Source organism: Lampetra planeri, chromosome 47 (genome assembly GCF_965212315.1).
Source record: "Lampetra planeri chromosome 47, kcLamPlan1.2.h2, whole genome shotgun sequence".
Classification (NCBI taxonomy): Eukaryota; Metazoa; Chordata; class Hyperoartia; order Petromyzontiformes; family Petromyzontidae; genus Lampetra; species Lampetra planeri.
In genome coordinates, this window is record NC_136153.1 from 4,958,094 (window position 1) to 4,983,234 (window position 25,141).

The window sequence follows — 25,141 nt, forward strand, 5'->3', positions numbered from 1 at the left end:
CCCCCCCAACAATATTTTCACCCGGCGCCTGTGCGTCGCACGATGGCACACAGCTCGTCACGACGCTACGAAATACTTGCATGGGGAGCACGTTACAGAAGCACGTTTACAGATCTGGCTACAGCACCCACAACTAAAAATAAGCTATTTTTTTATTTCACCAGGTAAGGACTCACGGAGCTATGCAGCTCATTTTCAGAAAAAAACGACCTGGCCACAAATGAGGACAGCTGAACCAAGTGGCTCAATCACGTCGATATTGAAAGCAGCCAAAGGCTCTGAATGCGCGTTGATTCTAAATGTGGAGGAAAAAACCGGACCACGGGGAGAGAGAATCTGCAAAGTCAAAATATTCAGCAGGTGTCAGGGTCTGGACCGAACCCAATGACCTGCATACCAGGCGAGGTAGTTAACATCTTGCCGGTGGCATAACGACATTATCAGCTTAGCGGGTACGGCAATCGGTCAGGTGGGGCCCCAACATTTGCTTCGTCTCTTACGGTCGCACCTAGAGGCTATATATCTTGCCTCCTCTTGTCTAATCACGTCAGCGCGTTTGTTGAGTTCTGCTTACTCTCTTGCTGACAACAAATCTCACGGTAGTTGTCAAGGGGGACCCTCAACTCGTAGCTTTGGTCACCAGCGGCGGTGGCACCCAAGGCACCCCCTGCCCCCACGCCAGTTCCGCCACCGCGTGCGTCACCAACGTGCTCACCGACCTCACCTTGGTGTCGTAGTTGCTCTGCCCGCCGACGACGAACAGGAAGTTGCCCACGACGGCGATGCCGTGCTGGTACCGCGGCGCGTCCATGGGCGTGAGGCAGCGCCAGCGCCGCGCCCGCTCGTCGTAGACGCGCATGTCGCGCGACACCAGAAGCTGCTGCCGCAGCACCCCGCCCAGCGCCAGCAAGTGGGTCGCGTCGGAGCGGACGCGCGTGCGCTCCGACTGCAGCACCGGCTGCATGGCGGGCAGCATCTGGTAGTTGCTGGCCTCCAGCAGCAGGTTGAGGCAGGCGGCGTCGGAGCGCATGAAGTCCACGGTCTGCACGTGCGCCAGCAGCTCCTGCGAGGAGGACAGCGGGACCGGCGGTGGTCGGGGTTTTAAATTTCTCGCGGGATTTTTTTTTTTTCGGGGCCTATCCCACTGGATTCTGTTGGTGGAAGGGCCTCCACGAGTAGGGGGGGGGGGGGGGCTCCAGAGAGTTCCCTCTAGCGAACAGAGGCGGTTGGCTGGGGGGTGGGCGGGGGTGTTAAATAAAATAAAAACTTGACGGTAGATGGAATCGAACCGGTGAACCTGTGGATCGCAAGTCCAGCAGCGTACGAGCCATCGCACCCGTGGCGACGGATTCAACAGCTACGAGCGGGCAAAAATCAACGCAGCGTGATTTTTTTGTTTGTTGCGAACGCGTCTTCAAAGGATTTGCGGCCGCTGAAAAAATTCTCAGCTGGGATGGAGGCAGAGCCGCGATATCGACATCGTGGGCAGTGCAAAGTCATTCAAATAAACTCGATGGCATCAATGGCGCCGGGATTTCTAACATTAAAAAGCTATCAGCCTCAGAGCAAGAAGAAGAGGGAGGAAAATAACAAAAACATTTCACAGTGGGCCATGGGGGAGCGGTGTTTGAGGGAAAAATCCACTCCCTGTGGCTGCGCGACTCCTGGGTTACTGCCTCCCCTAATTGAGCTACCCTTTGGAAGGATCGATAAACACTGTGAGTAATGTCCAAATTGGCTCGTATCTGCGGCGGCGAGATGAATCGCGCCTGGGCGACCGCTGCTCGATGGCGATAATCGTTGAGATGATTATTTGCGCGGTTGATGCGATGCGCTCCTCCTCCGTAATGGTGCGGGGGGGGGGAGTGGGGGGGGGGCGCACAGGGACGCGTGACGGTCACAGCCGATGTCGGCGGTCGTTCGGGCTTTCGGCCGCCTCGCTTGGGACGTGCGATGGATCGTCGTAAACAACGCGACGATCGCACGGCGCGTGATTATTTGTCATTATTACTGCTGCGCGAGTTTGTTGACCCAGGATAGCCTTGCTGAGTATCGAGGCATTGTTTTTTCACGAGGTTCCTCCTGCCAAGCTCCTGCAGTAGGGGGGGGGGTGAGATGTTGTTGTCGCTGTGTGGGACCACAATCGCGTAAATTTCTGGTGATTTTTGCAGCACTGGGATGTTTTGGCCAATACCGTTTACATTTCTGGGACCTATTACTGGTAGGAACCACCTGGTTCCACCAGCCCACAGGGGATTATTGTGTCCGTCCGTCCGTCGTGCATCCAAAAATGGGAGGGGTGGGGCTGGGTGGAGAGGGGAGGGTGGGGATGGGCTGGGTGGGGAGGGGAGGGTGGGGCTGGGTGGGGCTGGGTGGGGAGGGGCTGGTCACCCCGTGGTGCCCTTATACAACTCAACGTTGACCCTGGCCATTGACCGAGCAACCCAACGTTCCTACCAGCTCCCTCCGCGGGAATGTGTTTGCTGATACGCGGCATTGCCGTTGCCTTCTGGCGTTCTCTGGTCTGACACTGGCGAGATTGTGGGCCAATCAGTTTCAAAGAAAACGCATACAATTATTTATCAGAGCATGTTTGTATCTTTTGTACGTGTGGTTAATGTAGACTTCCCTCGCTGTTTGAACATCTTAACAGCTGTTCTGTTGCCAGAAGGGGTAAAACCTATTCTTCATTTTCATACTTTGATACTAACAAAGAGGTCCCATAGATATCGCTGCTCACCCCGAGCTTGTAAATGCTCTGATGCTTGCATTGTCTTTGTACTGGTCTGACACTGGTGAGAAAAATCAGTTTCAAATGCAATCCTTACATTATTATGAGAGCATGCGCGCATGTTTTGCCACAAGTACGGTGTGGTTACTGTGTTGTTCGAACGTGCTTCGTTTCCATAAAGGGTAAAACCTCTTCTTAATTTTCATACCATTTACATAGCATGGGAATTGTTTTTGTATCCATGAGAGGAAACCAGGGAACACGTGGGGAAACCCATGCAGAACAGGGGGAGGACATACACACAGCACGCAGACAGGTGCCCGAGTCGGGAATCGACGCCCAGTCCCTCCTCGCTGCGAGGCACGAGTGCAACCTTGCCACCCTCACGACGATGGCTGCGCAGGTTTCGAAGGTCGCACGAGTAAGTGACACCATTGGAACCTCATTTGCCAGTAAAAAACGTGATAATTGCTTTTTTTACCCTTCTATCTGGCAACAAAACTGACACCTTTTTTTTATAAGTGACAGGCGACACGACGACAGTGGCCACGGACGGCGATCGACATCGCGTCGAAATTTAACGCGTGGAAAACCGTCGCGACGTCGCTACCCACACACGTGCGCGTACCTGCGGCGACATGAGCGGGAAGCGGATGCGGCTCATGAGACGGGAGGCGAACTCGAGCCGCGAGCCGGACGCCCTCTCGGCAGCGCCGGGCACGGTGGCGGTGGCGGCGGCGGCGGCGTCGCGCGCCGGCGACAGCGAATCCCCCTGAGCGTCCACCGGGTGCCGGAGCCAGCGGCAGGCGGCCTGCGGGCGCAGCCAACCACGCCGGCGCGAGCTTTGAACGCGGGGCGAGCGGGTCGGAGGGACGAGCAGGGCGCCGCCGAGGTGCGGGGTTCGAATCGCGGTTTCACCCCCATCCCTGGCTTTTCCTTAGCACGCCGATTGTCATTCTTCTCCTGTGCCTCCCTGTTTTCTATCCCCATTTCAAACTCCGTCTTCTCACCTTGCGCGAGGTCCCCACTTGCTTGGGGGCAGCGGGGGGGGGGGGGGTGTGTGGGGGCCCCCCTATTCACCTTCTTTTCTCTCCCCCTTTCGTGTGGGTTCTGTCGCGCCGGAGTGGATGACGACGGATTTTTTCTGTTGTTGTTGTACCCCTGTTACCGGAAACGTTTCGGTATGTCGGGCTCGCGTTTTGTTGTAATGAAAAAATGAAAACACGGGTTCCCCGAGTGTAGCGAGTCGATGGTGCCAGCCCCGTTACAAACGGAAGCACACGCAAAAAAAAAAATTGGCTAAATTCCATCTCAGAGAATTAAGGATATATATCGTTTTGACTGCCACGTGGTGAACATTTCTCTCGGTAGCAGGGCGGGTGGGAATGTACGTGTGTATGTACGTATGTTTGAACTTCTTTCGCACCGTACGTATCCAACCGTGCTAATCGTAGGGGCGGAGGAATGAAAACAAACTGAACACAAAAAGCGGTTCTAAAGGCATGAGGAAAGTGCTGCCCCTCTCCTGTGTGAACGAGAGGTTGCTGAAAGACAGGGGTCTCAACGGCAGCTCTGTGATATCCACTTCTGTGGTCCGGCGATTCACTGCTCTGCGGGACGCCGGATTTTAAAAAGAGAAAAACGAGAAGCAATACAATCGAGATGCTAAAACAAGAACAAAAATATTGATCGCTGAACCGTGGCCCCCAGAATCTGAAGAATTAACCATATCAAGGGGGAGCAAGTTTCCACAAATCACGAAGAGTGAGCTCATGAATCTATTTTCGTCCATTGGTGACTTGCCCTCAAGGCCCCCAGCAACCGACAGCCTAAACAGGGAAGGGAGCTGCTAAGTTAAGCCCCCCCCCCCCCCCGTCTCACTTTCTCACAAATGGGAGAGATCTCATTTACTTCTCAGCGGTTGGTGAAAGTGACACTGCCGCGGGAAACATTAACGGTGATCACACCACAAAGCGAGCGGCGCGCTGATGATTTCCGTGTCGAGCGGTTCCGAAGCCGTGGCACTCTACCTATCATCGGCCTGTCCCGAGCTGCAGCGCAGATCGAAAGGAATACTAAAACTCTCCAATGGGTAATGCATCAAAGCAGTGATGATTAAGCAGCTACGGTAACCAACGGCTCAAAATATGAATGATGAGAGGGAGAATAGCGCTCATGTTCACGATGAAAGAGGTGTGGCTTTCTCGGAAATGTGCCCCAATAAATTAAATATTTTTTTGAGAATATTTTAGTAATTTCTCCCAGTTTGAACCAAATTGTGCTGTTCATGTGGATGTCATTAGACGGAGAATCCATTGAGATCTATCTCCCGCAGCGCAGGGAATTGCCGCGTGTTACAGAACGGTCCACAGAAGTGGATATCACAGAGCTCCCTTTGAGACCCCGAACCTTCGGCAACCTCTGGTCCGCAAGGGAGAGAGCACCACTTTCCTCATGTCTTTAGAACCGTTTTTTTGCGTCTTTAGTTCGTTTTCCTTCCCCCACACCTCCGACTAGCGCCGTTGCCTACGTATGGCGCGAAAGAAGTTCAACATGCATGCACGGGCAAGGATCATGGTTACAAATCACATTCGCAAATATGGTTGTACCCAACGTTAATCTTCTGTTGGCATCCTGTCCTGGGACCTCTGGATGGCCCCCTGCCCTCCCCCCAACCTCTGCACCCCACCCAGCCCACCCCCTCTCCCCGCACGCCAAAACCGGTGGGTTCCAACGCCGACGCGTCGTTCGCCGCTCACCTGGAAGAGCTGCAGCTCAGAGCAGCCGCGCAGCGAGTCGCTGCCCAGGGCCCAGGCGAGGCGCTCGAACGGCAGGCGCAGGAACTCGCCGGTGGCCAGCAGGGACGTGAAGCTGCGCAACAGGAAGGCGTTGACGTACTTGTCCACCTCGGGCAGGTGGTACGCCGTGGCGATGCGCCCGATGTCCACGCAGTTTTCTAGAGTCACCTGCGCGGGAGGATGCAACGGCGCGAGAAATGCCACGTGCTCGGTTGCGGTGTCATGTGACCTGGCGAACGACGCGTTGGGTACCAAGCCGTTACGATGAATCGATCCGTCGATTAAAACGTACATTCTTGGACGTGGCCTCACCCGGGCGGCTCAGAGGGTCAGGGAGCCGAGCCGACGCCACTGAGGTTGCTGGGTTCGAATCCCACGCTTGTGAACAAATTTTCTTCTGGAGTGTTCCAGCGCCGTGAGGCGATGGTCTCAGCCCGGCATTTGCTAACTTGCGGATTCAAGAGGGTGTTTTTGGCCTAATTCAAGAGGGTGTTTTTGGCAAAAATACCGTCGAGGAAGCGTTGGGCGCTGTCACACTTTGCCCCACCGCACGCGACCTCCCGATCGGCTGGCAGCGGTGAACCCATTGAAACGACGCGGAAATTAACGCAGAAAACAAGCAGCTGTTGCCTTGTAACTATGCTCCTGTGTTGTGTTCCTCAGGGTTTCCAACACGAGGTTTTAAGCTCCGTTACGGTCGTCGTGGGCCCGGCAGTGATGGTCCATGCACCAGAGGTCGCAAACGGGTTTTGATTCCTTACCCGTACCCGGCTGCACCAGGGTCGCAAACGGGTACCCGTACCCGTACCCGGCCGGGTACGGGTACCCGTTCCCTACCCGTACCCGTACCCTACCCGAAATTAGTGACAAACAGTTACTCACCAGTTACTCACGGCCTACCCGTACCCGTACCCGGCCGCACTGGGGTCGCCGGGTATCGGGTAGGGTACGGGTATCGGGTACCCGGTTGCGACCTCTGCCATGCACCGTCGTTCCCGACACGCTGTCGGGAGCGTCAGCGCGGTGATGTCGCCTGTCAAGTTTCAGATTTGTGTCGGCGAGACCGGGAACACCCCGGCCTTAGGCGCAGCGCATGCAAGATCAGAACCGTGTGTGCTCGTCTTTTTTGTTGAGCTGCTGCTGTCTTTCAAGGTGCGGAAGTTTATCCGCTGCACCTTATGGGCACCGCGGACGAGGTCACGTTAGCCTTCGGCGGCGCTGGGTTTGTAAATCCCAGGGCCGCGCCGGCAGATTTAACATCAAAGGCTTCTCTCAACCGACGGGGCCGGAGACGGTGTTTTTTTTTTAATATACGCTGCAGCGCATTGCACTGGCACGCGCTTGCAAACACACGCATGCTCACGTACGGTGTTGCGCACTCTCACTGCTGCAAAATATAGCTCGTGAAAATCAAACGCTTATTTCGGTGATGGCGCTGCTGCGTTTGGCAGAGGGGTACGAGCACAGATAAGCTAATAAAAAACACATTAATCAATATCAATGCCTGAATAGGAAGGCAGCGCTATTGAATGACTTCCTATTAAGGCAGAGTTATTGGCGAATGTGTTTTTTTAATAGTCAATGAACCAGAACAGAAATTGGTACCATATAAGGTAGCAACAACTTTGATAGTACCGATTTAATTAGAGGGTGAATTATTTGACCACCCCACTTCAATTTAAATGGGTATCACAAAATTCACTGCTATTGGCCACACAGAGAAACGGGAACTACTGAATTGATGCCACCTCCGTTGGGTCCTACAAGTGAAACATCTGTTCAGCACTCATGGACTCGCACAAGTGAAACGTCACACTTGGTTGCGATCCCTGGTATTATCCGTGACCTCAATCGAATTCCGAGGGATGTTGATTATTATTTGTGTTTATCCCACACGTGGGTTCTTCCCATTATTTCTAGATTTGAAGTTTTCGTGACTGCAAGGGTCCATACTCTTTGGTTCTTTCGGTAACGTGACTTCTTTCCATTATCCCCGCCGCTCATCCCTGGACCCAGAAAACAGTCGCTTTGTCCTATTCGAATGATTTTTTTTTGTAAACGAGAGGCTCAACCTGGCAGTGGTGGGAAAATGTATCCCGTCTTCCATAATTATCCAGAGATAAATGGAGTGGCCCAAACGTGGCAGCATGACCGCTATCATTTTCATTCATCTCGCAGATAAATAACCTGCAAGCGCTGGACTGAATCTAGTATCCACCTCGTGTGTTGATCCTCTTATCCGAGTTTGGCCAAATATAATTAAACACGGATATCGGGAGTTATTTTTCACAAATCTGCCAATAACGCCTCTTCCTCCTGCTAGTGTTGACACAGATAAGATAGGGCACTGCGATTGCGCGTTTAAAAATGTCCCCTCTGCAGTGCACACAATCTCATGTTTGTGAAACAAAAACCCTCAACAGCAAGGAGGTGCAATCTTGAAATTATCATCGTGGACGCGAATCCGCAGAAAGTTAGAGACGACATCGCAGTGAACGTCTCATGCAAAGCAAGTGTGTTGTCGGAGGGGACATGTTGCTGTGAGAAAGCGCGCTGGCTGGTGACCAAGACTCGGGATGTAGTGACAGCCAACGGAGAGAACGCGTCCCGAGAGCTCGTGCCCTGCGGAGATGGAGCGATGAGTTCCGCTCGCGTGCTGGTGCAGCGTCGGCTCGTGCCTATCGCAGGACCATCGAGGGATAGTGACGGCTTTGGTTGGGGGGGGAGGGAGTGGAGCCCTTCATCCAGCAGTGGATCGATCAAAACTGACAACGCCGATGTTGTTGATGATGATGATGACCACGGACGCACACGATTCGCCAAAAGGGCACTGTGTCTAATTCAAGAGCCTGCCTCAGTGTTACTTATTAGTCAGCCAACAATAGGTAAATCAATAAGCACTAAAGAAGGGAAAACAAGAGTCGATATTTGCGCCTGTGGGCAATCATGGAGACTTCTGATAAACCCTAAATGAAGACCCAGTCATCGGTCTCAATGTTAACCATCTTGTTTTGCTTTATCAGTGAATATCGACTTCTTGTGTTTTGTAAAAAAAAATTTTTTACCGCTGATTGGCCGGGCACAAGGCAGGCAAGGGAAAGTTAGCGAATGGACGGTGATCCATCGCGGGAATTCGGATCGTTGTTAATTCAGTCCGTGTGTTTTTTTTATTAATTTGTAGTCTCAGTCGAGCCGATCGCATCCTGCGCAAAACATTTTTTCCAGCTTTAGTCTGTGGACTTCGCTCTCTCCCAGTCTCGTCGACTTAAGCGGTCTAAACGTTTAATTCTTTAAAACTATTTCACTATTTAACTATGTTTTTTTATGTTTTACCAGGTAAGGCCCACTGAGCTGTATAGCTCTTTATCAGAAGCGACCTGGCCACAAATGATAGCTCAACGAAGTGGCTTTATTATCACGTGGAAATTCATAGCAGCCAAATACCCTTCACACATGTGTCTGTATGTGGAGGGAAAACCCGGAGAAAAATCCACGCGACCATGGTGAGAACACGCAAACTCCAAATATGCAGGCGTCAGGGTCAGAATCAAAACCACGACCTCCTGCATCTCGCCACCGTGGCACCCCAATATATTAAACGTCGGTGTGAGGGGCGTACGATTTCCCGCCTGCAATGTTATCCATTCAGCCAATCAGCGAACGCAGTAAATCTTTGCATATATATAGCCAATTACCATCTTAGGATCTTTTCCAGTGCACTGCAGTCTCTAATGAGATCACTAAATTATCTCAATCTGCATATTCTGGCAGGCTCGTTAATTTCGCCTCGTCAGTCAGTCGCGCTTTGGTCTTTGGCGAGGTAGCGGTGTCTAAACTAAAAAATGAACGATTTTTTATTTTGACCGGGTAAGGTCCCGAGAAACTATGCAGCCCTTTTTTTCAGAAGCGACCTGCCCGTCACAAATGACAGCTCAGCCACGTGGCTCGTTTGCGTGGAAATTGATAGCAACAGCCAAAGACTCGAAACGCCTGTCGTGGTCATCGTCACGCTTTCAATTATTCTCCATTCATTCGTCGACACCATTGGCTGAAATAAAATAAATCAAAATATATGTTCCCGTGTTAATTTGACGAACAAAATTAGGACTGAGGAAGCGAATGCCGTGGTTGTTCAAAGTGGCGTGCTGTGGACTTGCTACAAATTACTTGGTGCTGCTGCTGATGCGCTTGCAGTCGTGCACAAGCACAATAAACAAAAGACAAAGATCCCCCGTATAGCTTTAACAGGCTGCTGGGGCAAGTGGTGTTAGCGAGCACCTATGAGTGGCGGAACGGCACACCACGGGTGGGTGGCCAGGTCCACGCCTGGCCGCGTTTGTCTCCCGAGTGGAGGTATTTACACACCGCACCAGGTACTCATTTGAGGCTGAGTCGACCTAGGGGAAGCCCAGGACCAGTTCGGATAATAGTCACTGGTATTGGCCGTGAGCGGGAATCGAACTCGGATGGGCAGGTTCGTAGGGCAGCGTAGCGCTAACCGCTACACTACCGCTCCCGATCCACTTAACAATATAATAATAGGGGTTTTCCCCTTTTTTCTGGTGACAAAACTGAAACCTTTTGCAAGGAATCATGTTTAGATTAACCACAATACTTGCAGCCAGCATGCAAACAAAAACACACTGATAATGTATGCATTGTCCTTGAAACTGATTGGTCCACACCAGACACAGCTTTCCAAAAAAATAAAGGGGAATAAACCCTATAGAGTCTGAATGACGTCATTCAGACTCTGTCTTCTCGACAGACCTGTTCTCCACCTGAGGACGGCTGCTTGCGTTGTGGCTCAAACGTCGTGAGAATTATTTTATTATGTTTTATTTTCATTATTTTATTATTTCCATTCTACGTGACTTTACCGAAAGAAGCAAGTATGAGACGCTTGTTATTGTGAAGGCCGCAGTGTTATTGACGAAGCTGTTGAGTTTAATTTTGTTTTGGTCACTACCTGCTTCAGTGTCACGGCGAAACAATCTGAACGTGGCTCTGGGCCGAAGTGCTGATTTTCGTACTCAAATGAGTTTCTAAAAGTAGCAGCCCCCTTACCCGACCCGGCGGGGCTCAGCGCTGTAAACCACGGACGACGCGTCGCGTTAATGCATCGACGAGATTTACGCTCTGCAAAATTAAAAAGGCCCCCACAAATTACGACACAAATAACACAAATGACGGAGCTTCACTTCGGCGGCCGCGGCTGAAAAGAATAATAGCAACTTCTTGGTTCTTTCGGCAAAGTCATGTAGAATGGAAATAATAAAAAAATAAAAATACAACATTATAAAATATATTTTTTCACTTTATTATTTCCATTCTACGTGACTTTACCGAAAGAACCAAGAAGATGAATCCCTGCAGTCACGAAAGCTTTAAATCGAAATTTAATAATAGCAACGACAAGGAAAAATACATCAACCGTGTGTGTCTGCACACACGGATAGCAAGAGCTGGGAGGTACGTGGTCCAGAAACCAGATGCGGAAATTCCACATTCCCATGCCGGGGGTGGATCTTCTGCACAGCAGCTGGCACACTCTGCTACGAACCCAGCGGCCCCGAGTTCGATTCCTGGCTATGGCTCACGTTGGTGGCGGGTGATAAATGAGCCACTCCTGGGCTCACTCTTCATCAACCCGCGCTGAACAACACGGTGAAGTATGGTCATGTAATCCCAACAAGACCGCGCGGTGTGAGGGAGGCCTTCGACCAACGGTGGATTTACAAACAGCTGAACGTGTATTACCTGCGTTTTCCACAATAGAGGTTTTTGGGTTAGATCGCGTAAATGTATTAATGTGTCCATATTCTGGGTGCTTTTGGTAAAGTCACGTAGAAGGGAAATAAGAAAAAAATAAAAATAAAACATAATAAGATGTGTTTTATTTTTTATTATAATAAGATATTTCTAGATTTGAAGCTTTCGTGACTGCAAGGATTCATACTCTTAGGTTTTTTCGGTAAAGCCACGTAGGGAAAAAGAAATAATAATAAATAAGTAATAAAATAATATAAATAATAATAGAAACATTTATTTTTACCTACGTGACTTTACCGAAAAAACCTAAGAGTATAATAAGATATGTTTTATTTTTTTTATTTCCCTTCTACGTGACTTTACCGAAAGAACCAAGAATATGAATCCATGCAGTCACGAAAGCTTTAAATCGAAATATATAAATGCGTCGTTAAACCCGCCACCACCCGACACGGCCAACTAGCAAGGGTTATCACGTAAACAGAACGTGGCCAATTCGTCACTAGTACAGTACTAGTGTGTAGTGTGTATAGTAGTGTATAGTAGTGTAGTGTATAGTGTAGTATACTAGTACAGCACACCGGTGTGTTGGAGAGCCAAGCCACAACATTTGAAACCATTGGGGAGATTGACAGCTGCTCGATGATGATGATGATGGGGGGGGGGGGTCGTTGTGTCTTGTCAGGGAGGGGCCGCACATCAGGCCATCAGGGGCCACCAGTGCCCCGCGGGCCTCGCAACGCCGTGGGTGGGGGGGGGAGGGATGGAGGAGGCCGAGGAGGGCGGCGGGAGGGGGCAGCACCTCGGAGATGAGGAAGTCCTTGCAGAAGGCGAGCACAGGCAGGATCTGCAGGAAGCTGGCGGCCTCCAGCGTGTCTGCGAGCGAGTCCATGCTGAGCGGCAGGCGCGCCGTGTAGATGAACGCCACGATCTGACGCAGCCCCGCGGCGCTCACGCCGTGCAGGCGGATGCAGCCCTGCTCCTGCTCCATCATTCCGCCTGCGAGACGGCAGCAGGGGCAGCACGAGCGGCAGCAGTATGCGCGGTGCGAGTAGCAGCAGCAGCAGGAGAAGGAGCAGCAGCAGGAGCAGCAGAGTAAGAGCAGCAGCAGCAGTAGCAGGAGCAGCAGAGTAAGAGCAGCAGCAGCAGCAGGAGCAGCAGAGTAAGAGCAGCAGCAGCAGCAGCAGCAGTAGCAGGAGCAGCAGAGTAAGAGCAGCAGCAGCAGCAGCAGGAGCAGCAGAGTAAGAGCAGCAGCAGCAGCAGCAGCAGGAGCAGCAGAGTAAGAGCAGCAGCAACAGCAGCAGGAGCAGCAGAGTAAGAGCAGCAGCAGCAGCAGCAGGAGCAGCAGAGTAAGAGCAGCAGCAGCAGCAGTAGCAGGAGCAGCAGAGTAAGAGCAGCAGCAGCAGCAGCAGCAGGAGCAGCAGAGTAAGAGCAGCAGCAGCAGCAGCAGGAGCAGCAGAGTAAGAGCAGCAGCAGCAGCAGCAGGAGCAGCAGAGTAAGAGCAGCAGCAGCAGCAGTAGCAGGAGCAGCAGAGTAAGAGCAGCAGCAGCAGCAGCAGGAGCAGCAGAGTAAGAGCAGCAGCAGCAGTAGCAGCAGCAGCAGAGTAAGAGCAGCAGCAGCAGCAGCAGGAGCAGCAGAGTAAGAGCAGCAGCAGCAGTAGCAGCAGCAGCAGAGTAAGAGCAGCAGCAGCAGTAGCAGGAGCAGCAGAGTAAGAGCAGCAGCAGCAGCAGCAGGAGCAGCAGAGTAAGAGCAGCAGCAGCAGCAGCAGGAGCAGCAGAGTAAGAGCAGCAGCAGCAGCAGCAGCAGGAGGAGCAGCAGAGTAAGAGCAGCAGCAGCAGCAGGAGCAGCAGAGTAAGAGCAGCAGCAGCAGCAGCAGGAGCAGCAGAGTAAGAGCAGCAGCAGCAGTAGCAGCAGCAGCAGAGTAAGAGCAGCAGCAGCAGTAGCAGCAGCAGAGTAAGCAGCAGAGTAAGCAGCAGCAGCAGCAGTAGCAGGAGCAGCAGAGTAAGAGCAGCAGCAGCAGCAGCAGCAGCAGAGTAAGAGCAGCAGCAGCAGTAGCAGCAGCAGAGTAAGAGCAGCAGCAGCAGTAGCAGCAGCAGCAGAGTAAGAGCAGCAGCAGCAGTAGCAGCAGCAGCAGAGTAAGCAGCAGAGTAAGCAGCAGCAGCAGTAGCAGAGTAAGAGAAGCAGAAGTAAGAGCAGCAGCAGCAGCAGTAGCAGCAGCAGCAGAGTAAGAGAAGCAGAAGTAAGAGCAGCAGCAGGAGGAGCAGCAGCAGCCGTCACTCAACAGCAATTTTAACTGATGTAGCATGTACATTCAGGCGCATCATGTTGACATCATGCAGCCCCTCTAGTGCATTGTTCCACCTGATTTCTGCACAACAGCAACAACAACAACAACAGCAGCAGCTGCTGTTGCTGATTTCAGCCGTCACTCAACAGCGATACCAATTGACACGGGCGTCAATTTTCGATCGCATCATCTCAAGTCCTGTTCACCGTGGAGCTCTGCTTCTGCTCCATCATATCGTCTGCTGTACCAACAACAACAGCAACCGCGATCGAACCCAAACGGAACTGATTGTGAATTGTAATATTGGTCGTGAAATCGTACGCCAGAAACGACGCAACAGGATCGTCTTGTGACCCCCATATTAATTGACCCTTAACATTTTTTTGCCCTCTTGCATATTAATTTCTGTTTTAAATAACAAGTTTTTTATTTATTTTTCGATTTAAAGCTTTCGTGACTGCAGCGATTCATTTTCTTGGTTCTTTCGGTAAAGTCACGTAGAATGGAAATAATAAAATAATACAAATAAAACATAATAAAATAATTCTCACGACGTTTCGGCCACAACGCAAGCAGCCGTCCTCAGGTGGAGAACAGGTCTGTCGAGAAGACAATTGAGAATTATTTTATTATGTTTTATTTTTATTATTTTATTATTTCCATTCTACGTGACTTTACCGAAAGAACCAAGAAGAAGTTTTTTTTAATTAAGTTTCAAAGCATTCAATGGCAGTCACAAGACCACCCTGTACATTCGTGTGGATAAATAACTCCCCATTACCAACGAGCCATCGGAAGGGCCTACAGCCAGCAGCGGACAAATTAAATGTCCGTGCATAGTCGTTGCTACAAACATGACTGGTGGTTACTGCCTGGGTTTTCGCGCCTCTGAGCTATTACCTTAATTGTAAAAAAAGAAAAATCGTTAATGAAGAACGCTGCGTACTTTTGTTATTTGTGCTCGAGCCGCACTGCCAAGGGGGCAGTCCCTTAAGTATATTTTAAATTTACATTTCAATTAACTCCCTCCTCGTAACCGCAGCCAGTACACATTGGCAAAAGAGGATGCTGACGGCTGCGGCTGCTGCTGCTGCTGCGTCCAGCCCAGATTGAACTCGCCACGTGCCACTCCCCAACAGCCATAATGCCCCTGCTATTGTGGGTTGGGATGGAAGGGGGGAAACTACGGTAGGGTGGCTTTTTCAGGTCAGCTCCAAGCAAAAAACGATCGGTTATAAGGGATATTAAAAATGTTTTAACACTTATTTGGGACTATTCTTTGGTTCTTTCGGTAAAGTCACATATAAAGATAAAATAATAAATTAAATAATAGCATACTACGACGTTTCGATTGCAACACAAGCAATCATAATCAGGTATAAAAGAAATAGCAACAAAAATCTAACCAGAAAACTACAGACAGACATATGAGCAGACAGATATCACACAGACACACAGAGAGAGAACACGCATCGGCACAAAGAGAGAGATCGTCTCTGTGACGAGGCCTTAAGATTATTTGGGACTATCGTTTTTCAATGGAAAATAATGGATAATACACTGTAACAAATGTCACGTTAATTTCTTCAAAAAGTCAAAGAGTCTCTACTTGTTTGCCATCATTGTCAACACGTGCCTGGAATCTTCTCCAGATGGTCTCCAGAGCCCGGAGGCGGCACCTTTCTTGTGATATTGTTGCAAATTCTCAGAAGTGTTAACTTTGTTTTGAAGCACGCCTGTAGATTAGCGGGGCAGCTCAAGGGATTTCAGCGGCCCCCGTGTTCTCTGCGTGGCAGCGTGGCAAGAGAAACCCTGCGTGCCATTGCCCGCCCTCTATGTGAAGGTAACGTTGCAAGCCCTGCAAACGTCTTACTCTGGCCTCACTGCCTGCCTGAGAGGGCCTCAATGTGTCCTAGAGGGACGGGCTCAACGCGCGTTGTTGGACAAAGATCGCTCCTAAATTTCGATTTAAAGCTTTCGTGACTGCAGGGATTGATCTTCTTTGTTCTTTCGGTAAAGTCACGTAGAAGGGAAATAATAAAATAATAATAATAAAACATAATAAAATACAATTCTCACGACGTTTCGGCCACAAAAGAAAGACGCTGTCTTTCCGACAGCCCCGTTCTTCACCTGAGGACGGCTGCTTGCGTTGTGGCCTGAAACGTCATGAGAATTGTATTTTATCATGTTTTATTTTTATTCTTTTATTATTACCCTTCTACGTGACTTTACCGAAAGAACCAAGAAGAAGATCGCTCCTCTCCGTTCGGATGTTTTCCACCCGAGATGTCGCCATCGTCTCCTTTGTTGGGCGCGGAGCAACAGGAGCATCGAGAGAGCGCATTCCGAACGAATCGTCGACATTGACGCGTCTTTGGTCCCATGTTTAAAAAAAAACAAAATTAAGGCAAAGGTGCAGCCCTGCAATTTCTCACGCCACCAATTGGCGGAAGGTGCCTCCACCGGTGGGAACTGCAATATTTTTCTGCAATATTTTGCTGTCTTTTCTTCTGTTTGCACATAGTCACTTTAAGATGTTTTCTTGTTCATGTTTTTGTTTTCTGTTTGTTGCGGTTGCACCCGATTCAAGAGCCGAATGGCTCGCAGGGCTATACCTAATAAATGAACTTGAAACTTGAACTCCCGAGAGGGCGCCCTCTCTCAGAGGGTGTTTTCTGGCTTCGTCTTCCACGCTGGGCACGGCGGGAGTGACCCGTCGCTTTACCCACCGCTCGCAACCTGCCAAGCCCCGACTCGCTGTTTGTGCATCGCTGTATAAGTCCTGCAGAGTGGACAGTGGCCAGGAAGTTGATTTTAGACGCTCGTAAATAGTTTTAGTTGTTACTCTTAGGTTTTTTCGGTAAAGTCACGTAGGTAAAAAATAAATAATAAAAATTTAATAATAGAAATAATCATAGAAATAAAATGATAAATCACGACGTTTCGGAGGCAACACAAGTCTCCGTCATCAGGTGGAATTTTGCCTCACTTGATACAGTAAATCTGGCTGTGACGGTCCCACCTGATGACGGAGACTTGTGTTGCCTCCGAAACGTCGTGATTTATCATTTTATTTCTATTATTATTTCTATTATTTCATTTGTTTTATTTATTTTTTACCTACGTGACTTTACCGAAAAAACCTAAGAGTATGAATTCTTGCAGTCACGAAAGCTTTTTGTTGTTGTTTTAAACAGCTAACGGGGCGCTGCAGTCCTCGAAGTAAACTTCAAATGCGCTGTGGGGACGAACAGCGCCTGCTCGCAAATTGCCCTCTTTATGCCCAGGGCTTGGAAAGTAACTCTCACGCGGCCGCTCTACCCCTACCGTGCCGCGATGTTCCGTGTGGGTGCTTATGTTATTTTTTTTGGTGTGAGCTGCTTCAGGTGTTTACCATCCGAATCCCCGCCCGAGATGATTGATGACCACCTCCCGGTTGGATGCAAGACGTGACCCCCACCACCCCCGCACCCCTCGCACCCCTGCTGCCCCCCCCTTGCTGACCCCCCCGCTGCCCCCCCCCGCTGCCCCCCCCCCCGCTGCCCCCCCCCCCCCCCCCCCGCTGCCCCCCCCGCCCCTCGCTGCCCCCGCCCCCCGCTTTTCCGCAGCGTTCAATGCTGCGGGTGTCACAAATCGTTTGGCGGGGCCGTAAAACGCACGCGGCACAACGACGATAAACAATAAACAAGATAAACAATATATACAATATAAACAAGATAAACAAGATAAACAATAAACAATATAACACCTCCCCGTCGCAAACTTCGTGGCAATGCATTTGGCGGCGGCCGCTCAACAACGACAACGGAGCTCTCCTCTCGTCTCCCCGGAATGGCGCAGGTGCAGCTCACGAGCCGTGGGGGATTGTGCGTGGCCTCCATTCGTTGTCCCAACATTGTCTGAACTGGCGGTGGTCGAGAGTGGTGTTAACATTTAATTGCAGCCTTTTCCTTCCCCTCTCCCATCTCCCCCGGCTATCGACGAGGACATTCAGCCGGGCGTAAGTGCCTAATTACTATATGGTGCAATTATTAATTGCAACAATTGGGCCTTCTGCATTAGCACGGGCGGCTCCTGTTCTCGGTAAAATAAGCAAGTGCCGGCTGGATCGATGGAACGGTGCTTATCCGATTATTGTTTCTCATCAAACACAACAACGGCGCGTTCAACTTGTGCATCCGTGGCTAACTCGGCACCTATTTCACTTATTTAATGGGACAATAAGTCAACAGAAACGCTTGCGCCAATTTAGTTGACGGAGCTCCGGCGAGACGAGACGGTGGGTAGGTGCTTAGTGGCTTGTCGCGGCGCGCGTCGAGGGACCGTGATAGGTGCGGTGGCTTAGGGAAGCCCCCAATAGCATTGGATTGACCAAGGCTGCTAGTGATGATGATGATGATGAATTTATATTCCAAGCACAGCAGCAAGCCCAGCGTTTGCATGTCTGTGAGGACCAACTTAAAAGCTTTTTGCAATGCAGGGTCATTGTCTGAAACGTTGGGCGGTGTTATTAACACACGTGCTTTTAATTCTTCATTTATGCTTGTGCACCAGTGCCAACACATCCATTGCCTGTTTTAGTTTGTTTTTTTTCTAGGAGCATGCAGCTGCTCGTAATCGGCACAGAGCTGGCTGAGTGTGGGCTTTTGCTGGGTGCGTTACAGGCCATTTAGGAATGCTGCCACGCTGTTACGGTGAGGGCTCTGGACTTGCAATCTAAAAAATGCGCCGTTTCGATTCCAGGTCCCAGCAGCACAGAAGTTGAAACAACAGCGGAAAGTTTCTGAAAACCAGGCGCACATCTGTGCACACCCGTTTTTTGTTATTTCACCAGGTAAGGCTCACTGAGCTATGTAGCTCTTTTTCAGAAGCGACCTGCCCACAAATGATAGCTCAACGAAGTGGCTTATCACTGTGGAAATTTATAGCAGCCAAATACTCTGAACGCTTGTTGATTCTATATGTGGAGGGAAAACCCGTAGGACTCGGAGAAAAATCCACGCAACCACGTTGGAGAGAGACATGCAAACTCTAAATATACAGCAGGCGTCAAGGTCGGGATCGAACACAATACCTCCTGTATACCAGGCGAGGTAGCTTAACATCTCGCCACCGTGGCGCCCACAGTTGGTCGATCGGCAGGTTGCGTGTTGTGGGGTAAAGTGTGGGTATTCGCACATCTGCCAAGACGTCTGGCTGACGGCAAAGGAGCCGGCAAAAAACACACTCAAGAGGTGGTGCTTCTGCAGAGTTCCTTCCCACGAGCAGTGACGCGAGCAAGCCGTACCTAGCCCATCTCTTCACAAGTGCAATGCAACAGTGCTTCTTTCTCAGCCTCTTTCATTCCACGGCGCCCCCGCGCTTTGTAAACCCGCTCGATAGTCGTGGCCACACCGAATCCAAAGAAGAAAGTAACAATCCCAACTGCGCAGCGCGCGAGCGAGGCAGTTGGGAGGGCCGCGGGGTGGCGGCTGACGTCTACACTGCACCACGAGTAACGGAGAGGGAGGGGGAGAGAGGGCAACGTGGGTGGGGGGATATCGGCCACTGAACGGCACGGAGGGAGGAGAGTTCGTCTTGCCCCAGCTTGCGAAAAGTGAGGTGCTTTCCTTTTCCTAGGATTCCGAAGGTACCGCGCCACCACCGGGAAAGTACCGCAATAAAACAAAAACACCGACCGGCAATGAAAGGGTGGCTTGTGCGGGATGCTGTGGGTGGGTTCATTCCCCACACTCGGTTGCCACGTTTTGTTTACGCGACAAACCCTTGCTAATTGGCTGCGTCGGGTGGTGGCGGGTTCTAACCAGAGGTCGCAAACGGGTTTTGATTCCTTACCCGTACCCGTACCCGGCTGCACCAGGGTCACAAATGGGTACCCGTACCTGTACCCGGCTGGGTACAGGTAGCCGTATCCTACCCGTACCCTACCCGAAATGAGTGACGAACGGTTACTCACCAGTGACTCACGGCCTACCCGTACCCGTACCCGGCCGCACCAGGGTCGCAAACGGGTACCCGTACCCGTACATGGCCGGGTACGGGTAGCCGGGTATCGGGTAGGTTACGGGCATCGGGTATCCGATTGCGACCTCTGGTTATAACGACTCATTCATACTCACGCGATCTAACCTTGGTGGCGAAAGCCCACGAATGTGTTAAACTGAGCAGCAGCAGCCTGCGTCTGCCATGCACTGCTGCAAGCAAGCGCGCGCGCGTTAGACACGCACGAGTTTTTATTAGCCGGCGCTGTTGAGCACTCAACACGCCGTGGTCCGCCTAGCAACCGCTGCGCTCGCTCAACGGCGCCGGCGCTAATCCTGCCAATTTTCGTCGCAATGTCCCCAACTCTGCTGGCAGGCATGGTGCTCATTAGACTTGGAATGATTCACCACCACCACCACCACCACCCCCGCCACGTCTCCACCACCACCATCACCACCGTAAAACACTCTTCTTCCGAGTGTGACGGTGCCACCGTTCGCACCCTGCGCTGGACCTTGCGATCAACGCCTGAGTGGCCGCCGGTTCGATTTCTTCTCCCGGTGCTGCAGGTGGAAACGATGGGGGGGAGGGTTGGAGGGGCAAGTTTCTTAAATCCCACCCCCCCCCCCCCTAACTTCTGTCCACCCCAGCAGTGTAAATGGCTACATCACTCGTGTATAGTGGGGCAAAGTGTGGGTAACTCCACTTCTCACAAGACGCCTGGCCAAGTGTGGAAGAGTAGGCCAAATATTCTCGCATTGAGGTCCTGTCTGCCGACGGTGGCGAGAGCACGCAATTGCAGGGCTGCGGCTCTACCTTCAACTACCTTTCAATATGTTGCGAGAGAACATGCTTTTTTCTCTTACATTTGCCACTTGTGATGTTTCACTCTGCATATTAATTCGTAATCACTCCAGAAACCCTCGCTGCTATTGCGTTTAACTCGTGCATTTAAATTCGCCGCTGCAACGAGCTTCTTTTAAAGCACACCTCCACTTACAGAGACGTCTTCTGCTTTCTGTGGGCTACCACCTGGCGTCCGATGTTGTAGCCCCACAACCTATAAAACCTGCTATGCCTGGCTGTCGCCCATCCAAGCAATTAGCGAGGCCTAACTCCGCTCAGCTGCCGAGTTCGGACGCATTCTGGCCGATTTGGTTCGCAAGGCGGGTTGCATGAAGGGGTTTATATACAAATTGTCATTTTAGTCCACAGGCCACGGGGTTAAAGCCTTACATATGCCTGGCACTGGTTACGGACATGCCATCAAGAGATGGTGCAGAATAATTATACAGCACCGCTTGAATGTGTTAAGATTCGCAAACAAAAAGCACTTTACTTTTTACCGGCGCGTGCGCATTTTCATTTCCCCTCCGCTATTTTCGCCCTCCACCACCAAATCGGCGAGGCGCGTTCACCCCCATGCCACTCAAAACGCCCGCTTATGTAATGCTGCCCCGATTAGCGCCTGGCTGGGGCTGGATGGCGGTGCTCTCGTGCTTCGTACGCGGGGCGGAGGTGGAACGTGACTAGCCGGTTGCAATGACTCAGGGAATATCGACTCACAAACAAACATTATAATGTGGTGGTGGTGGTAGTGGCGGAGGGAGTGGGTTTTACAACAACAACAACAATCCGTCGGATTTCTGAATCGAAGCAATCGAGTCGTACTTTCAGGAAAAACTATTTTTTTCCCCTTCCCGTTTCGCGCGAGCTAAAGTCATCGATTGCGGTGTTTGTGTGTGGTGGGTTTTGTTTTTGTTGTTGTTGTTGTTGCGTAGATTGTTTGATTATAACTTTTTGGCACCGCGGTGCCTCGAGAAGCTGATCGCCTCTCTGGATCGTGCCGTGCCACGCGGTGTGTACTCTGGTGAAACGGCATCGTGGTGCGTGCCGGGAGGGGGGCGGTGGTGGTGTCGGGGTTATCCGGCGGGGTGGTATCGATCTGAACGCTGCAGCAGACTCTCAGCGAAAAGAGAGACCGGTGAAATCAAGGCCTCCAGGCGATGTGGCCTTAACGCCACGTGAAATGTCTTCTCTCGTGGAAACTCCCGTCTGCCCAGGTTAGCCTCCGAAGGGCTTACAGATGCAGTGTTCATTTCATCAAGCGCTCCTCGCCGCTGTCAGGCCGAGTCACGCGATAAGTAAACAAAAAGAACACAACAACAACAACGACGACAACAAAAACAACGAAAGCAACAGCACGAGTAGAACTCCGGCACGCGTGGGAGCCGTGAGATTCGTGGCAGAGCAAAGCAAGTCCCCTTGGCCAAACAACTTGCGGAGCTTTCTCCTCTGCTGGCGACGTGAATCGTTAAAAATTGAGTCACGTGCGCGAGAGCTCTCGGTGTACGTACGTGTGTGTGTGTATGTGTGTGCCGAACTTCGTTCGCGCCGTACGTAGCCAACAGTGCTAACCGGAGGTGCGTTTCATGGGGAGCGGTTAGCGCGACGCTGCGCTACGAACCCGGCGACCCTAGTTCGATTCTCGCTCGCGGCCAACACCGGTGACGATTATCTGAACCGGTCGTGTGCTGCCCTAGGTCGACTCAGCCTGAAATAAGTACCTGGTGCGGTGTGTAAACATCGCCACTGGGGAGACAAAGGCGGCCGGGCGTGGTGCTGGCCACCCACCCCCTCGTGTGCTGTGCTGGCCTTTATAGGTGCTCGCTAACAGTAACGTGATGCAGATAATCGGATTAATTTAGCACTTACAGGTGGCTTACCTGTGGACAAACGTGAACAATAATAATCTCTAGGCATTTTCGGCCAACCAATGTATGAAGGCCTCGCCACACCGTGTTGGTCAAAGGGCCCCCCCCGTCGTCACACGGCATCACAAAAAGTCAGACCCCCCATAAAATGACGTCACAAAACATGCTTCAAATCGCTTTAAACTATTGTCATTGTAGTACATATTTAATGTGGCGCTGCCCTCTGATGTTGTAGGAGAAAACATTTATTAAAAAGTATATTTAATCAAGTAGAACGTGTTGTCTATATTGATTTAAAGTTGCGCCTTTTGATGTGACGTCACATTTCTCAAACCCCCCCCCCCCTCGTCACACATCGTCACAAATGTCTGACACCCCCCCCCCCCCGCCTAGGTGCGTGACGTCATTTATGGACGGCCCCAAAGGTTTTTTTTTTCTACCATACTTCAGCACGGTGGTCATTCGTCATGATTTCCGGGTCACTCCTCTTATCCGCGGGTCACAAGACTCGCGCCTGACAGGGCCTCAGATAAGCTAAATTACGCTTCGTTGCCATTATACTGTGAGCCCCATTCCTTTGTATGCTGTTGGCTTGGGGGGTTTTGGCGGGTCACTCCACCCCCATTCCCCGTTCACGAATGTTGAGCGATAGATCTGATTTGGAAACGTGAGAACGAGGAGCACGTTCCCCCTCCACCCACTCCCCTCTCATCGGGTTCCAGACCAGTATCGGTCCATGGCCCGGGGATAGGGGACCCCTGGTATAGAGGCAGCAAGATCTGCCCTCCTGGGTTTCTAAAGCCAGTGTCAGCTGACGACGCTAGCGGGTAGGATGATTGACAATTACGTGAGCTTCCAAGGCCGCGATAATGATGCACCAAGGTCTGGGTCCCACCGTGCTAGTGCTTGCAGGCAAGCTGCGTGGACTGCGTTCTGCCATTGCTGTTGCCTGTGTGAGTGTTAAACGCATGCACGTGGACGCTGCTGAAGCCAATTAGACCGCTACTGAGCAAGGTGTACACGGCCGTACAGAGTTTAGTTTGTTATTCTAACCCCTCCCAATTCCACGCCACCCCCCCACAGCGCTCTTGCGATTAGCGCGGTTGGCTACGTACGTTGCGAAAGAAGTTCAACATTCATATTACTAATGAGCCAAGAATGTCTGTTTGTGTGTTACGCGCGTGACGTCACTCCACGTCGGCCAGCCCCCCCTCATTAATAATCATGAACAGGTTACGTCCTCTACATGGACCCCCCCCCTCATTAATAATCATGAGCGGGTGACGTCACTCCACATCGAACAGCCCCCCTCATTAATAATCACGAAGAGGTTACGTCTTCCAAATGGACCCCCTACCCCTATTCATAATAATTAGCGGGTGACGTCACTTCACATGGGGGGGGGCGCCTCCTCCCCCCTCCTTAGCGTCAACTCACAACCCTCACTACAAAGGCAGAACCCTCACATCACGCGATCTCCGCTATTGAGACATCGAAGTAAAAAGGACGTCATGATGAACAAGGGATTATAACCTTTAAATGAAATAGGTCTGTGTCACCGCGCCCTTACAAATTGCACACACATTGATGCAATGAATATCACGTTGCGGTCTGCTTTTCGCTTGTAAGTTTCAGATTTACTGCAATACACCCGTCCTTGGACGGGCAAAAGGCTCGTGCTAAAATAATTACTCCTGGACCTACGGGGATCTCTTGCTCTCTTTCTCTCTCTGGCCCGTAGCATGCAGCTGTTACTCACTTTGGCGACAGTGTAGTCGGCTTGCTGATGAGTGCCAAAACCGCGAGGCCAATCTAGCAATGTCATATTTTTGTTAAATAAATAAATAAGATGATGACGAACAATGAGGATGGCAATAACGACAATGGTGGCGATGATGATGATGATGATGGCGACGATGGCGACGATGTCGACGATGACCTCACCTGTGAACATGGCCTTGAAGTAGTCACTGGCGGAGGCCATCATGGCCCTGTGCACAGGAAAAGCCTCGTCCCCGTCTCCTGGCAGCAGCGTCACGTCGCACAGGTGGCCCTCGGAGCGCAGCCGCTCGAAGCCCTGGGCAGGCCGAGGAGAGGAGGCAAAGGGGTCAACGGAGGAGGTCGTCGCCGCGGCAATGACCTCCGCCACGTCCCTGTCGGTTTTGCGCGCCGGTCACAAGAATCTCCCTCGGCCCATGTCGATGTTTCTGTCGGTGGAAATGTTACTCTTGGGATGGGGTTTTTTGTTGTTGTTGCTGTTGTTGTATCAATGGATGACTTCATTCGGACCAATCTCGGCCCTGGAGCGTGTGAGCGATAAGCTCGGAGACAAGGAAGAAGAATACAACACGAACATGGGGGTCCATTCCTAAGCCTTAGACCAATCTTAAAATACCTGAAGCTTAGTCCAGTCTTAAAACACCTGAACCTTAGACCAGTCTTAAAATACCTGAAGCTTAGTCCAGTCTTAAAACACCTGAACCTTAGACCACTCTTTAAACACCTGAGCCTTAGACCAGTCTTAAACACCTGAACCTTAGACCAGTCTTTAAACACCTGAACCTTAGACCAGTCTTAAACACCTGAGCCTAAGACCACTCTTTAAACACCTGAACCTTAGACCAGTCTTAAAACACCTGAACCTTAGACCAGTCTTTAACACCTGAACCTTAGACCAGTCTTAAACACCTGAGCCTAAGACCACTCTTTAAACACCTGAACCTTAGAGCAGTCTTAAACACCTAAACCTTAGACCAGTCTTAAACACCTGAACCTTAGACCAGTCTTAAAACACCTGAACCTTAGACCAGTCTTAAAACACCTGAACCTTAGACCAGTCTTTAACACCTGAACA

At 51.0% G+C, this 25,141-nt stretch overlaps 1 protein-coding gene across 1 annotated transcript in view; it reads right to left on the reverse strand.

Annotated features, from left to right (window-relative positions):
* The window catches only part of LOC144733446 (kelch-like protein 9), a 48,645-nt gene that overhangs the window by 7,854 nt on the left and 15,650 nt on the right, over positions 1 to 25,141 (reverse strand). Inside the window, exons 2-7 of the mRNA XM_078615354.1 lie at positions 24,232 to 24,364; positions 12,104 to 12,300; positions 5,491 to 5,697; positions 3,523 to 3,542; positions 3,360 to 3,432; positions 725 to 1,063 (exon numbers count right to left, since the gene is read on the reverse strand). Coding sequence (XP_078471480.1) covers positions 725 to 1,063; positions 3,360 to 3,432; positions 3,523 to 3,542; positions 5,491 to 5,697; positions 12,104 to 12,300; positions 24,232 to 24,364 — 969 coding nt within the window. The remainder of the gene's footprint in view (positions 1 to 724; positions 1,064 to 3,359; positions 3,433 to 3,522; positions 3,543 to 5,490; positions 5,698 to 12,103; positions 12,301 to 24,231; positions 24,365 to 25,141) is intronic.